The sequence below is a fragment of the Podarcis bocagei genome, assembly GCF_964188305.1.
Source record: "Podarcis bocagei genome assembly, chromosome: 4".
Taxonomy (NCBI): domain Eukaryota; kingdom Metazoa; phylum Chordata; class Lepidosauria; order Squamata; family Lacertidae; genus Podarcis; species Podarcis bocagei.
This window is the reverse complement of record NC_138128.1, coordinates 44,523,195-44,540,707: the sequence shown is the minus strand read 5'-3', so window position 1 is coordinate 44,540,707 and position 17,513 is coordinate 44,523,195. Positions and strand designations below refer to the sequence as shown.

The window sequence follows — 17,513 nt, the reverse complement described above, 5'->3', positions numbered from 1 at the left end:
TGGGGGACAGTAGTGTTTCAAACTTGGAATATTGTAGTGGCCTGCTTAACATCACCCAATATATTCATAGTTGGGTTGTGTGCTAAACTAATGAATTTCTGGGCTTACTGCTCATTTTCTTTACCACGGTCTATGTAGGATGTTGCTTTTCTCCCTGCCCAGCTCTAATATGTTGGACAGTTTGTCCTTATGACCGTCCCAATTCCAAGGAGAATTTCCACACCAACAGCAAATACTTGCAGAAACATTCAGTTAAAGGCATGGATACTCTCCATGTAGTCAGGAGAAGTCAATATAGAAGTTCCAAGCACTGTACATAGTTGTTCTCTGTAAAAGAACAACACAAAGCTTAAAATGTGACAAGGAACTAAAGGTGATGTGGGAAATGGTCAGAAACTGTGAAGACCCAGATCTTCTAAGACTAGGATCCCTCCCCTACCATCCACTCCCCCTTGCCTCTGTCTAGCTGTTTTACCTCTTGGCCAACAAAGGAAGGAAATATGAGGGAGTCTCCTAAACATTCCTCCCTCCCACATCCATCTTCTGTTGATGAGATTTGGGTTTACAAGGATGGCATTAAAGACAGAGCCGATTAAGGGAGGGGCAGAATTCTGCTCTACAATAATTATCTTAATTCTTTTATTTCTAATGTAAAAGTCAGAGGTGACCTTGATGCAGCATTAGTTCCAGTCAGCATATACTTGTTTGCCATTTCCACACACATCTATGACCCCAGACCTATAGCAATGTCTGTAACATAATTTTAAAGAGGTGCCATTACCAGACTGTGGGCATGCTGTTGCACAGCTTATGCATTTGGTTTCTCTGACTGGTTCAGCCTACGTCCTGAAAGTTGGAAGACGAGGTGTGATAGTTGTGGGGAAGCTACTCTGTGCCCAGCCAGCGAACTGGGCAGTGTTTCTCCACAGGCCACTGCCTACAGCATCCCTGGCATCCTTCTTTCCAAAGTGACTCACAAAGTGACTCACGCAAGTTCAGCGAATGAACTTAAATATCCCACAGCACCTAAGACACAGGGCCCAGCTAAATATACATCAGCTAATGCACTGGTGTTGCCACCAGGCCTGAAATGCCAAAAGGCAAATAATGCACCACACATGAAGACACACATACTCAAAGCCTTTTCTACATTTGAACATATATCATCATTAATCTCTCAAGACTGGATGTTTTTCCATCTGCGGTACTTGAGGGTCGATTACAAAAGATCCCACCCGAGAAATGCCTTTGCCCCTGTGGAGATCATAGCACCGAAACAGCGGCAGACGTCCTCCTGTCTTGTACTCTCTACAAAGACCTCAGGAACGAGATCATCACTCCACTCATACTAACCATCCCAGGGCGCTCAACCACTGCCACAATGTCCTTTCTTCTATCAGATCAAAATGAGCAGATAACAGCAAAGGTTGCTAGGTTCATAGCAGGGGCAATCAGAATAAGGGCCACTAACTGACAGTTGATTTAGGACTTTAAATTGTGCTCTTATATCAAATTTCCGTTTCTGCGTACACTGTAATGTTTTACTGTTGCTATGGCCATTGGCTAATGCGAATAAAGTTTTATCTTACCTATCATTAATCTCATTTGGGGATCTAGTTGGACTGTTTATATTAATGTTTAAAGCAGGACTGACGACTTATTATTTTTTGCTAATGTGAGCTAATGGTGTTGGTTTTTCTTTTTCTATTTGCATTTTTTAAAAGAGAGATGGGGACATAATTACAAGTCTGTTCTGTGACATCCTTAATATCTGAGACTGAAGCATATACAAGGATATCCTAATTTTTTTAACAACTCGCCTCAGTTTGGTAAGATTTTGTATTCCAGAGATACCTGAAACACAATAAATACAGTGGTGCCCCGCAAGACGAATGCCTCGCAAGACGAAAAACCCGCTAGACGAAAGGGTTTTCTGTTTTTCAATGTGCTTCGCAAGACGAATTTCCCTATGGGCTTGCTTCGCAAGACGAAAACGTCTTGGGAGTCTTGCCATTTTTTTTTGCTTTCCCCCCCTTTTTCTAAGCCGCTAAGCCGCTAATAGCCTTTTAGCCGCTAAGCCGCTAAGACTTTAATAGCCGTTAAACTGCTAATAGCGCTAATCCGCTAAGCCGCTAACAGGGTGCTTCGCAAGACAAAAAAACTGCTAGATGAAGAGACTCGCGGAACGGATTATTTTCGTCTTGTGAGGCACCACTGTACGGAAGAAATACAACAACCAAGGGAGTCCTTCCAGGGGAGGGAGCATCGTGGCCGAATGAACGAAGGTTCTCAAAGAGCTATGAATACCCGAAACACCTAAAGAAAAGTACCCATATTTCTGAAAGACACACTTCTGGCAGCCTCAGTTCTTGTACACCACTTCCTAGTGTGATCTGTGTGTCTTTTTGGAAAATTATCAGACTGTGGAATATGAATGTTGAGTTCTACAGTTGTTCCATGGCAGCAAACATTACAAAGTCCTCCAATACTGAATTTGAGTGGCCCTGTGCCAATGACTATGAAAGGATAATGCTTCTTCCTACCAACAAATCAAAGGTTACAGCGTACCCAAGGGAAACTTAGGTATGTGGAAGCTCATGATACTTAACATTTGTCCCCCCCAACAGGGACAACCCCCCCCCCCCAAGTTGTATATGCAATTCTCAGCTTATTTGACCACTTGCATTCCTTCATTCTAGACCAAGGGCTTATGAATGCACATCATTTTTTAAAAACTCAGAACCAGGCAGACATGGCTGGCCCACCCCAAGAATAAGGGAGGGAATCCTCTACCTCCCCCATCACCATTTCCTTGACACGGGGCACCATAGCCACCATCTCTTCTATTTCATCCCAAGTTTTTCAGAGCTTTGTAAATTAATACAAGAACACTGAACCTGGCTAGGTAGCAGATAGGCAGCTTCTGCAGAGATTTTAACAACAGTGTAACATGCTGCCACCTATCTGCCCCCACCAGTAGTTTAGCCACCACAGACGAGGCCCAAGGGTAGCCCCACGTACACCATATTTAGTAATTCAGACTTGAGGTTACCAACATATGAACTACAGAATTCAGCTGTCCCTGACCAGGAATGGCCATAGCTGGTGAACCAGATGAAGCTGGTAGAAGGCACTCCTAGCCAGAGAGGACACTTGAGCCTCTAGGGACAAAGATACATCCAGGGGTACCAAAAGAGCCTCCATCTTCTCAGGATTCAAACACAATTCATTAGCCCTCCTGCAGGTCCACCACTGCATCCAGACACTGGCCCAGAGCTTGCACAGCCTCATATCTGATTCAGATGTCACCAAGAAATAGGGTTGTGTGCCATTGCCTTTCTCCGAAATGCCTTATGATATAATATAATGAAATAATATAAATATTGTGTGTATCTGCTGCATCTAACATAAGGTTGAAAATTAATCACATCCAGGCCAGGTCAGGTAGGGAAGAAGTAGCTTTGCACTGCAGGGCTTAATCCATCCAGAACTTCATAGTTAGCGTGACACCCTGGTTTTATGTGTGGGTTTGTGAGTGTGCACTTGTGTGCACATATGCTCTGGAGCCCCTCAGGCAAACTCACAAATGTCTACATTTTTATTTATGGAAATTTGCATCCAACTAAGCCATTCTCAGAGTTGATCCACTGAAATCAATACACTTGCCTTAGTCAAGGACAATGATTTCAATGGGTCTGTTCTGAGTATGACTTGGGGATACATCGTTCTGGGAGGGGGCGATACACAGTTGTGGGGGCACACTGTCCAACAACAGTGAATAACTGTTTAACAGCTTGAAGAAGCAAAGTCGACAGTCAATGGCAATGAGCTAGATCAAGCCATCAGCTGCCATGGTAACGGCTGCCTCAGAAACCGTGCCTTTTAGGGGGCTTGGCACAGGCCTATCCCCTCTCTTGTCCTTTTATAATCACATATAAAACAGAGGAAACCATCTCCTTGGTACTTCCTTTCACACTCATTCCTAAGGTCTTGCATCTGGATGAGAAGCATGTCCCGGAGAGCAGTGGGAAATATCTGCACATGCCTCCTATCCTTGTTCTTGGGATTGGAGCCCCAAACAAACCAGGCCAAGCTGACATTCCTCAGGAATCAACCTGGCACTCCTTAAAATGTTGGGAGAGGGAAGGGGAGCAAACACTTATTCTCTGAAACCTCTTCTTCCCTTACATACATGGCTGTGCTCTTTTTCTAGTCACAGAATGCCACCCACTGGCTGAGGATACTGTGCTATGATCATGTGGGCTTCTTCAACTGGGCTTTTTACCTCTTCCCAATATAATTCCAGGCACTCTGCAGAGTCTGGTTTGCATGGGTAAAAATGCAATGACAACATTACGGTGTTAAGTCTAATGGCTTGTCTTCCTTAGCTCTGACAGGGGTCCATTTCAGACACTTGTTCGGAAGAATATGGCTTTAGACATCTGTACCCTGCCACATATTCATAGCCTTCAGCAAGGAACAATGTAAGTAAGCATTTGAAGCTAATACATGTTGATTTTCTGATCTTCATGAGTTTTTAATCTCTCTAAGAAACTCATATGTCATTAGAAAGGCAATTCGTAAGTGAAGGATACAAAATGAAGATAAAAATTAACTACTCTCTGATGCACTGCAGCCCATCCCTTCCCCTTATAAATGGCGCCTTCTCAATGTTATCACACTCCAACTTCCACCAGCCCCAGCCAGTGTAGCCAATAGTCAGGAATGATGGGAGCTGTAGGTCAGAAATATCTGCAAGGCTTCACATTGGCTACCTCTGACACAGTAAGGTCCCTCATTCTCTCTGTGTGTAAGGAGAATGTATACCAACATATAATTTTTACAAGGACACTTGTGATGATTTAAAATCTTTTAATTGTGGTTGTATGAACTTCTGTTCTTAAATGAGATCTGAAAGTCCTTCCACCAGCCTCTAGAAATTGGTCTTTAAAAATCAGGCAAGCCTGGATAAGTGAAGATGTGGAAGGGAAATAAGACAGGAAAAATGAAATGACTCATGGTTATCCACCAACCTCTACAAAAGCTAAAAACCAAAAAGTATTCCAAGCCAAAAACTCAGCTTAAGTAATTCATTTGTTTCTACTAGTAGCTCTCCTATTGCAAGCTGTCATCTCTGCTAATGCTTCTACCTTCTGTGTTTGTGCCCACACACAAATACACACACACACACACACACACACACACACACACACACTTTAACAATGCAATTGGCTTTTTCTGACTCAAAAGCTTTGCCAGAAGCCCTTTTTGAATCCCTCCAACATGTGATAATGAGCCTTGGCAGGTGCCCACCCCCTATGATTTTGATAATGTTTTGTTAGCAGCTGCCGGTGCACAGAGAAGAAAACATGTTACGCAAGTCATTGTTACTTTTGTATTTATAGAAGCCATAAAGAAATACATAATTATAAACACGTTTTATGGGCAACTGCATATTTCAAATTATTAGCACGAGCTTTTAAGGAGGCTGGTCTACAAAGGAAATGTTATTTTATACTTCCTTTTATTAATTATTTTACATGAACATTTTATCAATAATCTTTATTTTTAAAAGACACAGTTGTTCATTTTCTGTCTTTCCTAGCTCTTGGTAATTAGCAAGGGAGGATAGAAGTGATTATATATTGTCTGTTCAACTAGGGAGACAAAATGTTTAGATTCACAATCAACTCAGCAAAGCAAAAATCTAAAGAGTCCTTTTGCATCACTCATCACAGCCCTTTTTTGTGGGGTATACAGGTATACACAGATACAAATGGATGCTTAATGGTACCTATGCAATTTGGGGCGTAGAAACCTCTGACTTCTGCATGTCTGGAATGAAGCCCACTGTATACAAAGGGAACAGTCACATCCGCTTGCCCACCCACTTTTTGCCTCTGGCCCTGTCCAGCACCAGCAAGCAGCCCCTGTTGAACATGGCGCTCAAGCTGAAAAATATCCCCCACCTCTGTTTTACAGGAAGGCTTTCTAGATAAATGATCAATGATCAACTTCCATATCTTTGCTGCTATTCTATGTAGGCATTCAGCAGGATTCAGTCCACCTAAAATCTGCAGTTCATGGTGGATTGTGGTCATCTGTGTGCAACACATGACCTTTGAAATGTCCAATACACATAATGTCCTCAGCTTCCAAGTGATATGTATGGAGATCTCAAGAACCCACTGGTCTCTCCATACCCAGGTGGCAATAATACCAGGCTGTGTACACACAACATTTTATTCTAGAATCAATGGAGACTGAGTACTTGTTTCTTCTATGTAGTTCGCATGCAATCTAGAGCTACTGCGTATTCCACCTTCCTTAAAAAACATTGCTTGAGAAGCTGGTTTAATTCAGAGGGGACTGGGACCTCATTGCAGATTGTTTCCATTTGAAATGCAGTGTGTCCATTTGAAGAGAAATGTAAGCAGACCCATGAATGGGGGAATGTATCAACACCTGCCCAATAACACTGTGGGTGGGTGTATACCAAGACTGCAGTCACCACTTCCTACTTTATTTACCTGGGGCATGTGCAGGAAGGAAAAGGCATAGATAACCTAATCAAGGTGAGGGTTTTCAAATGTGGACCGAGTAACCACACACCTCTTGAGAATGGCAGGTTCTAGAATCAAAGACTGAAAGCAGCATGTTGATGATGAGGATGAATGATTCTGGACTGAGAAAAACTACATTTTTGTTCTACGAACCGGTCAGGGTGCATGCAGCCTCAATTTGTACCATGCCTTAAAACTCTTGTGACCTGGATCTCAAGATGTGGCAGTTGTGGACTGGACAAAGGTGACCCACTTCTCATTCTACACATTCAGGGCACACCACAGATCCACCCCTTGATGTTCTGGTACCCCCATCAGCCAATTCCAGTACACAGCAATTGGTGCACCACACCAAAAACCGTTTTCTTGCTGCTTTCCCATTCAATATAGAAAAAACAAAAGCAATATGAAAGATATTTCTAGGTACTTACAACCGAGACAATGCTTGGTTATTCTGGAATAGGAGCTCTGGCAAAGTGTGCAGCTGGTTCCGATTCAGACGTCTAGGAAAACAGAGGGGAAGGAAGTTTCATAAGCATTCACAGACTCCCATCATCCCTGATCACTGGTCATGGTAGCCTGGGTTGATGGGAGTTGGGCGTCCACAGGTTCTGCACCTTATTATATGTCCTACAACAATAGCAGCTGGGCTTAAAGGTCACTTGGTACTGTTGCTGCCACTAGTAGTCTTTGTGCCCCAATGATCTCACAGCTTAACTAGAATACCTCCCTAAAACCTTTGCCGATATTTTTCAGCCAACTATTCCATTTGCTTCAGCACACCCTTACAGATTAAGAACATAAAAATACTTGTGATAAAAGGTACAAGTGTGTATTTTCAAGAGAAAAGAGGGGTACAAATTCTGTCAAAGGTACGTAGGAATGTACAGGTAATCTATACAGATGTGTCAAAATAAAAATGTCCAGTAGCACCTTAGAGACCAACTAAGTTTGTTCTGAGTATAAGCTTTTGTGTGCATGCACACTTCAGATGCACGCAAAAGCTTATACCCAGAACAAACTTAGTTGCTCTCTAAGGAGCTAGTGGACATTTTTATTATTATTATTTCGACTGCGTCAGACCAACACAGCTACCTATCTGTATACAGATGTGTGCAGTTTTAGTGGGGGGTTTTAAATTCAGATTGCAAACTACATGTGTTTTAAAATATAATTTAGTATTGTTTTTAAGGGAGGGGGAGAACAAAGAATCTGAATGGGCAACTAATACAAAGGTAGTATAGGACCAAGTATCAAGACACAACTAGATAGAGGTCCAATTGTGGTGTTTGCAGATTTGTACAGGACATGGATAATGGTCAGAGAGTGGCCACAGATTAATGAAAAGGCAATGCAGCCTAAACTTCCAATAATAAATTACCCATGATGCTTTATGGATGAAGATTGGGGTTTCTGTATGATATCTCTATACTGATGAAAGCCTGGCATTTGCCAATTAAAGGGGTAGCATGTTCTGCACAATGCTAGGCATGCCAGTCTCATCCAGGACTGCACTGGAACAACTCTTTCCCCCTGGCAGTGGCAGGACAAGGGAAGGATATATTCAGAGACAATAGAAGCACGTTTCGCAGGTGACAATTTACAGCTGTTGTGTGGAAAAGAGGCAGACACAGCTTGGGTTGATTTGAACACTGCCCCTCGTTGAACGCACACTGCTGAGAATTATTTTAGATTTGAAAGAAATGGTGAACAGACTGGGAAGCATCTGGGTGTAAATGCCAGCCAGGCTGTTCAGGGCTGGGTGTAAAAACACTTAGTGTTCACACCATCTGCCTGTGTCAGCAGGAGGGTGGGGGTGGAGAAGCACTGGTTCTTGGTGTAGGTACTGGAGCTGACTGCTTTTGAGCTGTTCTTTCCACCCCTGGCCCAGTCCCACCTCTGAACTTCCTAGGACCAAGAAACCCACCAAGTGCATGATCCTAGGCCTGTGAATGGCCTGCATGGAGGGGAGAGAGAAAACAGGGTTTCTGCTGGGAAATCTCTACACGCCCCCCCCCACCGTGTGCCACACACACATCTTTTCCCTCTGTGTGTATACTTCCCCCACCCCCAGCTTCTGTAGTTTGATCAGTTCCCTGAGACACTCACAGTCGCTCCAGCTCTTTCATGTCGTCGAACACCCCTCGCTCCACCACGCTGATCTGGTTTTCCATCAGCTGCCTGAAAAAGGAATAAGAGCATCAGAGCTGGGATAGCAGAAGGGAAAAACAAGAGGAAGAGGACAAAGGGAGCCCAGCATCCTAGCAGATGGGAGTTCCTCTTTGTTGGGCTGACTATGTACAGGATAGAGAAGGGTGTGTGAGTGTTTGTTGAAGGCAAGTTACTGTACAAAGGCATAAATTTGCCCCCTTGGCTCCTGGCCCTGCCCACTACTACTGGCATGTGGCCCTCAGAAGGTTGCCCAGAAAGAAATGCAGTCCTTGGGATGGAAAAGGTCCCCCACCTCTGAATTAAAGGGAACACATGCACACACACACACACACACACACACACACACACACACAGCAGCCCCACTTGGCTTCAGTAATAACAGGGGTGGAGACATGAGGATAATATCACTTTGGAGGCAGCAGGGAGAGGCCACTCACAGAACTCGCAGCTGCTTCAGCCCAGCAAAGTCATTTTTGTGGATGCGGGTGATATTGTTCCCATTCAGCTCCCTGTGAAGTGAAGGACAGAAACACTATAAGTTAGGAAGTAGACACATGGTGCTAGGCTTCAGCCAGGACCAGTTAAAACACATTCAGCTGCCTGAGGCAGAGGACAAAATGGCGCCTGCCCACTGCCATGCCATGTAGAGGCTATGACTGGACTAGCAGTAGAATCTTATTCCAAGACTCGTGATGGGACAGTATGCTCAAATGCACCTGAGGACAGCAACCTAGCTTAGAGGCTGCAGGGCAGGTTATGTGCGCAATGAGGAGCTCTCTCTCCTCCACTCACTACCTCCACCTGAGGTGGTCGCCGCACTTTACCTAATGGTAGGACCAGCCCAGTGCCAGATCCGTAGTCCCTAACGCAAGAGTGCTAGCCTCATATGTACTATTTCCACACAAGCAAAACAGAGTTCACCTGTCCTGGACACCTTACTATGCTTTCCACATAGTTAGCACCATATTTCACAAGAGTTCATCTATTGAGCAGCAGGGGGTTGTGAGCCTTTCGCGCACGCACATACAGGTACGCATAGATAGGCAGGACCCACCTTATTCTTCTGACTGTAAATTATTTTAACTAATTTTAATCCTGTATGTTATAGCGCTGTAACCCATGCTGGAATCTTGTGGTGAAGGGCAGGTAAGAAGTGAAATGAATGGAATAAAAAAACAAAATAGCAGCTTTTTCACAAACTTGAGATGGGTCTGAATTCTGACATTTCAACAGCATCTCTTTTCCCTGCCTGCTTCACTGCAGAAAACATGGGGGGGGGTATATATTCCTCCTCAATCCTTTGCCTCTTCACTGGTATGAAAAACTAGCTCCATGGCCGGCAGTTGTCGTGCATTGATGCCCCTCTCTGACCTTCAGGTCTCTGTGCTACAGCTATTCAGTTTCAAGTTTCATTCTACAATTACTGAGGATGAGAAACAAACTACTCCCCCCCTTTCCTCCCCCCTTTTTTAATTGAGCCCCCAAATCAGAACCAAAAGTAGCCAGTGGGAGGACTGGTAAGGTTCACCGACAGAAGAGAGGAAAGGAAAAACCTGACTGGTTTGAGCAGGAGTGAAAACCAGAGCCTGGATAGACCAGGGAGAGATTTTAGATGGGATCTGGGATATACAAAGAGTCTGTGTTGAGACAGCGTTAAATATGTGAAACTTTAGGTATGTAATGTAGAGTGTGGAAGTGATGGCTATATGGTATGTATTTAGGGTTCTGGGTGTTCAAAGATATATTTTCTAGCCCAGTGCGGTGGCAAAGGAGACTGACACACAGGGAACCACTAATTACTTGCCATGGCTGGAGGAAGCGCCTTTGTGTGCAATGCCAACTCTCTGTCCTTCCAACTGTGATGAATGTGGAGTTTTGGATGCGTCAGAGCAAACATACACAGCACCAGCTTTTCTTCCCACTCTCAGCTTCAACCCACTGCCTACTGATAGGAGGGTCCTGGGACAATTTCTTTGCAATTCCACCTCAGCCAGACTGTTCCACAAACGGATAATTTGTATGCTTGGCTTGCGTAGGGTCAAGACTATGGATATGGCTTCGCCCATGAAACAAGCAAGCATCATCCCTCGGAGAGACCTCATTGTCCAGCTGAAACGGCAGCTAATTGCATCCATTCGATCACAAAGATTGCTAGCCTCCTTTCATTATGAGACTGCTTGGTGCGGGTGGAACGGGGAAGCACGTTTCCAAGACACCAGGAAGGACCACCCTGAATGGATGGGGTGAACAAGCATTGCTCCCTGCCCTTTTGTGTCAGGCTGAAACCTACACCCATTCCTGCTGCAATTATGCAAGCTACAATGACAAACATGCATGGCATAATAAGAACCTGAGGCAGCTAAAAGGCTAATCGCACACCCACCAATACATAGTGGCTCCAATCCAGGACACCATCTTCCAGGAGTGCACTTCTGAGCAAGTCACATGACCCACATGACATCACCCCCCCAAAAAAACTTTTTCCAGGCACGGCACCCAAAAATGCACATTTTGGGGTGCCACACAAAAGCACTGCCCCCAAAAAACGCCTTTGCAGGGTGAGAGTGTGGCCCGAAATTGTGCAAAATCATGGCGGCTAAAATGGCTGCCGTACTTTCGTGAGAAAATATGGGATGTCCCATTTTTTTCCAGGACAGTTGATGGGAATGTAACTGCTCAGCAACCTGAATGATTTGGAGCTCGGTCTTCTCCACAGAAATAGAGAGCAAGAGGCAAAAACTTGCATTTTACAACCATTTTTCCTTTCAGTTCCTGAAATAGGGAGCAGCTAAAGGTAAAGGTATCCAAAACAGGGATATTCAACGTGGTGTCTTCCAGATGTTTTTAGACTACATTTCCCATCTTCCATAGCCAGCATGGCCAGTGATCGGGGCTGATGGGAGTTGTAGTCCATCAACATCTGGGAAACACCCCCGTTAGCTACCCCTGCTCCAAAAGGGGAAAGACTTCTGTTCCTTTAAAAGTCCGACAGGTGCAACTTCTCCCATCATTGGTGGGGAAAACTACACCTACTGAATTGTTGCCTCTTGTTTTTAATGGGGAAGAACTCCCAGTTCTTTTAGGGATATTGTCAGTCTAGTGAAGGATGAAAACATACAAGCTGAACATAGATCACCAAAGAAAAGAACAGCCTATGGTTTTTAAGGCCATGTTAAAAATCTAGCTAGCCGTCATCGTCCCGCCCCCCCCCCCCAACATTTATAAGGCAGGGGAAACTGCCAAGGTAATCTTGTCCTCAAGCGCACAGGATCATAATAACAGTGTTTTGCTGCTTGCTGGCATGTTGTGAAGAGAAATTTAAACCGTGCCAATAAAAGGCTCAGAACCTCCAGAGACAGGGAAATCGAAAAGGCCATTCAAGAGAACATCACAGCAGTCAAGACAACTGCCAGAAAGAGAGAGAGAAAGAGTTTGCTGCAGCTGTTGAAACTGTTCTAATGTTTATGCGCCTCAGTGGGTGCCCCGACGCACAGCCCTATGCTCAATCACATATGGAAGGAGGAAGAGCAGTTAGAAATCAGGGTCATGTGTTCAAGGGCTTTCTGGGGTAAACCAGCCACTCCAAACAAAATGACTTCATCAGGAAATTACCATTTATATTGCTTGTGGTGTCTAGGGGCCATCTAGGAGATGTGCCTATTGTCTTGGGTGCCACATGTGAACTCAGCTGCAGGTGTGCAGGCAGAAGCATAGTCATGTACACACACACAAATGCCAGAGTAGATCATAAGCCGCAACGTTAAGAAATTTACATTTTCAATTACAAAAGCGCAACCTTTTGGCTCGGGGCTCCTAGCTCGGGGCAGCCAGTCCTAGAAGGGAATCAAGTGCTTCCTGGTATAGCTGAATCTTTTTGTTTTACCCCCTCAGTGCAGGCTACCCCCACCCCTCTGCTCCAGTTTCCTATCTCAATGTGACTATTAAGTTACTGGTGTCAGAGTGCATTTCTCTGAAAAGCACCTGATTGTCAATTCAGTAAGGATGCCAAGTGAATCCAGCATAACTCCTTAGTTTTAGCACACTAAGGGGGAAGCATCCCATCCTACAGCTCAAAAGGGAGAGGGGGTTGTATTCAATGTCACACTAAAGCACGCTAAGGCATTCTGTCACTAAAAGCATTTCTGACCCTCCAGAGCAGATTTGGGGATGACATAGGGATGCAGGGTCCAATTGCACTCGCATCATTGTGCTGGTTTTCACTAATGAAACAATCTGGTTTAATACAGCCCTGGGTGTTTTGCTTGTCACTTTCCTTGCACACTGAAATGTCAAAATGAACACCTTTGACAATAGATTACATTTTGCCAATGATTAATTAGCTATTTCCCGGCTTCCTGATACGCTAAGGACATACAATCGTATACTGGGATAACCATCTTGCAAAAACAACACAAATCTTCATAGTAACAGGGTCCCCATCCACACCAAACATGTAAAGCACTTTTGTGCCATTTTGACCATTGTGGCTTTCCCTAAAGAATCCTGGGAACTGGGGTTGGTTAAGGTTTTCCTAGCAACTCTCAGCACCCTTAACCAGTTCCCAGGATTCTTTGAGGAAAGTCATGACTTAAAATGACGTCAGAGTGCATTAAATGCTTGGAGTGGATGAGTCTCCCAGGCCTGTAGCCATGAGAGGCACATCAAATATATTTGCCTCTCTATATAGAAGGCACCTGAATACATTTAAACATTATTACCTCTACAGGCATACAAGAGGGATATAGACTGTGGATTCACTGGCTTATTCCTCCCCATCAGCAAAGAGCGTAGATGGATTAATGATATATTTTAGGCTTCCTCCCCATTTTGTGAGCTCAGAACAGGTTACAGTATTTTCAGTTATGAATAGATAGTACCTGCACTGCTCCATGAATATATCTTTAGACCAGATGTTTCTGTTCAGATCAAATCCATTAGAAGGGACAGACTCTCCAACCTGTGTACAAGACACAGTTTGCCCTTGAGCTGGCCAGTGTTCCCCCAGCTCATTCACAATTCTGTGTCCCTCATATGTGCCCATGACTGCCCTAGATCTGCAGCTCCCATAGCTTCTTTGTTCCACTGAATTATGGCCTTGAGAACACGGAAGGGAGTTAGCAGCAGGTGAAAGCTTATTTGCAATGATGTTACAACAACAGGGCTATTTAACTCAATAGTGGTTCTTCCACCTCCAGGTCCCCATCAATCTCTCAGATATTAATTATAGTCTGTCAAAGTCATACCTCTACCACATCACAAATTCTCTGCCTTGACCAAAGGTGTGGGGGGGGGGCAAAGGAAAGGGTGGGTGGAGGAAGCCTTTTCTCAAAAACATGTAATGAGATTCAGGAAGCTCATGGACACATCAAGAGCATGGCAATGTTGGTCTTTGGCTATGAAACGAAACAAATATATATACAGTCTTTGAGAGTTGAAAATGTGGTCTGCATAGTTTTGCCTACTTCTGTGACACAAGCATTTTGTTTAATCCAGGGGTCAGCAAACTTTTTCAGCCGTGGGCCAGTCCACTGTCCCTCAGACCATGTGGTGGGCTGGACTATATTTTGGGAAAAAATAATGAACGAATTCCTATGCCCCACAAATAACCCAGAGATGCATTTAAAATAAAATGACACATTCTACTCATGTAAAAACACGCTGATTTCCAGACCATCCGCGGGCCTTAGGTTGCCAACCCCTGGTTTAATCCTTTGTAGGTTTGATGGAGTTTGCCAGTTCTCCTTAGGGCTGCAGCTCTTGAGCTGGAGACTATGATTAATGACATATTAACATATCCAGGTCAGATAGGCAGGATTTGGGTATGCTGTCTTCTGTCTCCATGTTACAGGATACCATTGTCCTCCCTGCTTGCTGTTGTGAGCAGGACTACTGTTTTCGCCCCAGAATTAGCTGGCGAGGCATAATGGCAGAAGATGCCTTTTCCTAAATGTGGCCTGTGAAACCTGGTACTAAAGCAAGAAGTGTAGCCTCCTGGGCAAGAGCTGGCAATCCTATTAAGGGTGTCTGAAGTCTGAGAGGTGATACATTCAGCAGAACCACAATGTTTTTGGAAAAGAAAATCCAACAGTTCTGGCTAAATATAGTCAAGGATAATTTAAAGAATCGAACTGATTCAGAAAACCACCTCTCAATATGCTGGCACTGGCTTGGCTCCAAAGGGAAATTGAGAATGAGAAGGGGTTGCAGGCTGTAAAAGGAACTTGCCCTTTAGCATAGGTAAGTCCATTTCAAAATGCTTTTTGTAGTGGCAGCATCATTGCTAGCCTTATCAAACCCTTGTGTATAACTCAGGAGTCTTCTTATAACAACCATTATTCTTGATATTTCTCAAGAATACCAAAGCAGCCACCAGTCAGCTGCTTCCTAAAATATAGATGAGCTCTCCCAAAGGGCACCGAGAATTTTCCCATGGATCAATTCCCTCATTATTATTTTTCTCTGATGACGGGGCTGGTTCTTCCTCTCTAATTAACCATCAAGACCATCTTTCTAGCTGATTTTGATGTAGCCCAATTTGCTATCATCCAGAATATTAATAATTAATAACAATAAATGGTTTTATTTACAGAACAGCCTTCTATTCATGGCACTTTAAAAACCCCAACATAGACAAGTTGAAAACTTTTCAATGCCATTTAAAAAAAAACATTTAAATAAGAGAAGGGCACGTGGCACAGAAACCAGTGGCAGTCACAGCAAAATTACCTGATTATCGAGTAATCAGGAAGCGCTGCAAGCATTTCTTGCGAGAGAGAAATAAATGAGGCAGGATGGTGGTGAAAACGTGCTTCTCCCAAATAAAACAATATTCACAACATTTGCTCTTGCATTAAGACCATTAGTCCTATAAGGCAGTGTATGGTTAATATCAAAAGCAAAGGCTTCATGATCCAGGGCAGGAGCTTGCAGGAATTTAAGCCCCAGACAGAAAAAGCAAAGATAATAAGGATGAACGTGTGTAAGGAATGAATGCGATGCCGTGAAAAAACTGCAAGAAGGGGGTTACTGGTTTTAGGGGGCTCACCTTTGCCTGCAGTTCACTCACTTGTCAGGGAAGTATCCCTAGTTACAGTGTCCCACCGTCCCACCCCCGTATATTACCAAATTCACAACCTTCACTAGCTGCAAAGTGACAATGGGCAAGCAAATGGTAACTGGCAACCACTGAGTACGAGCACACAACACTCCATTAGGTTTTATGAGGTTATTAAACTGTTCCAGCTCTGCCATAAAACATTAAGCCTCAAAAACTGCACCAAACTGTGAGAGCCATAATGGGAGGCAGGCAAGACTTTCTGGTCTCTACAGCTTTTACTACCGGGTTTTCCCACTGTGACGGCAATGCTCTCTGGTGTATAAAGTGACTGAATTAATGACTCTGGCAATTGAGAAAGAGGGGATGTTGGGGCACAAAAAGGGGGAGTTACTGTCAGACTGATGTTGGCTAGAATTTGTGCACCTGACAAGCCCTGGCAATTGTGGCAGCTCTGAATTCTCCTGCAGGTCCTCCCAAACTCTTGCATTCAAATAGAGACAAGCAGTGATAAGCACAGCACAGACCTTTGCATACACGCTTTAAATAAATCATGAAATTAGCATATTCCAGTTACCCAAACCCATTTAAAATGCACCCTAAGACATGGATGATTAATGAGGAAGGCCTGCAAACCCGGCGACTAACATTACACCTAATATGCAATGAAGCAAAGATCATTCAGAAGTGATAGGTATGAAAAATAGTATAGAGCAAAGTAAGATGAAGTGGAGTGTATAACTACAGGAGAGGGAGAAAGGTGACAGAAATTGTCACCACTCTGAGTGACAGGGAGCCAACTTCACCCCCCAAATTCAAGCTTTTCCAACTCTGAATTATAACTGTGCAGCTTTTCGTGTGCATGCTTTCTATTGTTGCTCTTTTCATCTTAAATTTTTGTAATCTGCCGTCGACTCTTTGGCTATATGGTGGCATAATAATCTTTTCAATTAATAAGCTTCATAGACTCCTCTGGTTACATTGTACAGCTTTCTGCAAACTGAATAATGTAGTCTAATATCCTTATATCATTCACAGTACTTCTCCCGAAACCACATTAGGATCTGTAAAAAGACTAACATTTGTATCAGTCCATGTCATCCTTTGAATGTGGCAGAGAACAATAAGGATTATCAAGTACACGTCTACAATATCATTCCTGGCAATGAAGTTCTTGCCTTTAGCCTTTCTTTGACTTCAGGGCTAAATTAGACACTATGGTGGACTATCCATGATTGGATGGGTGGTTATATGTCCTACTTTCCACAAGAGAGCCCACTATTTAAAGAGTTGTCAGAGGATAGGGCTCAATTTGAAGGAGTGTCTGGCCGAAAATCGGGTTTGAAGATAATGAGCCATAAGAAGAGAGAGCAAAAGATTCAAAGTGGCCCATCAGCAGTTAGCATCTGGACAGCAGATTGAGCAACAAATGAGAACCCAACAGTGCTATGCAGTATCCATTCCCACATAATGCTTGGGAAGGTAATCTTTCTGTAGGAGGATTCCACACTACACTAACTACAGCAAATTGATGCATTGGCTGGAGAGAAGAATCCCGATACTGTGGTTTGAAAACTCATAAGTGAATACTCAGAAAAGAAGCACTTGATGTCTGGATTCCACAACAACTGTGAAATGATAGGGGGTGTGGGACCTGGTAAGGCTCCCAGATAATTCTGCATGACTGATCAATGTGCACTAGGACAGGCTTATTTGATCCTCTA

At 43.8% G+C, this 17,513-nt stretch overlaps 1 protein-coding gene across 1 annotated transcript in view; it reads right to left on the bottom strand.

The window, feature by feature from the left end:
* Window positions 1–17,513, bottom strand: part of SLIT1 (slit guidance ligand 1) — a 117,242-nt gene that overhangs the window by 83,725 nt on the left and 16,004 nt on the right. Inside the window, exons 2-4 of the mRNA XM_081192217.1 lie at window positions 9,173–9,244; window positions 8,673–8,744; window positions 6,995–7,066 (exon numbers count right to left, since the gene is read on the bottom strand). Coding sequence (XP_081048343.1) covers window positions 6,995–7,066; window positions 8,673–8,744; window positions 9,173–9,244 — 216 coding nt within the window. The remainder of the gene's footprint in view (window positions 1–6,994; window positions 7,067–8,672; window positions 8,745–9,172; window positions 9,245–17,513) is intronic.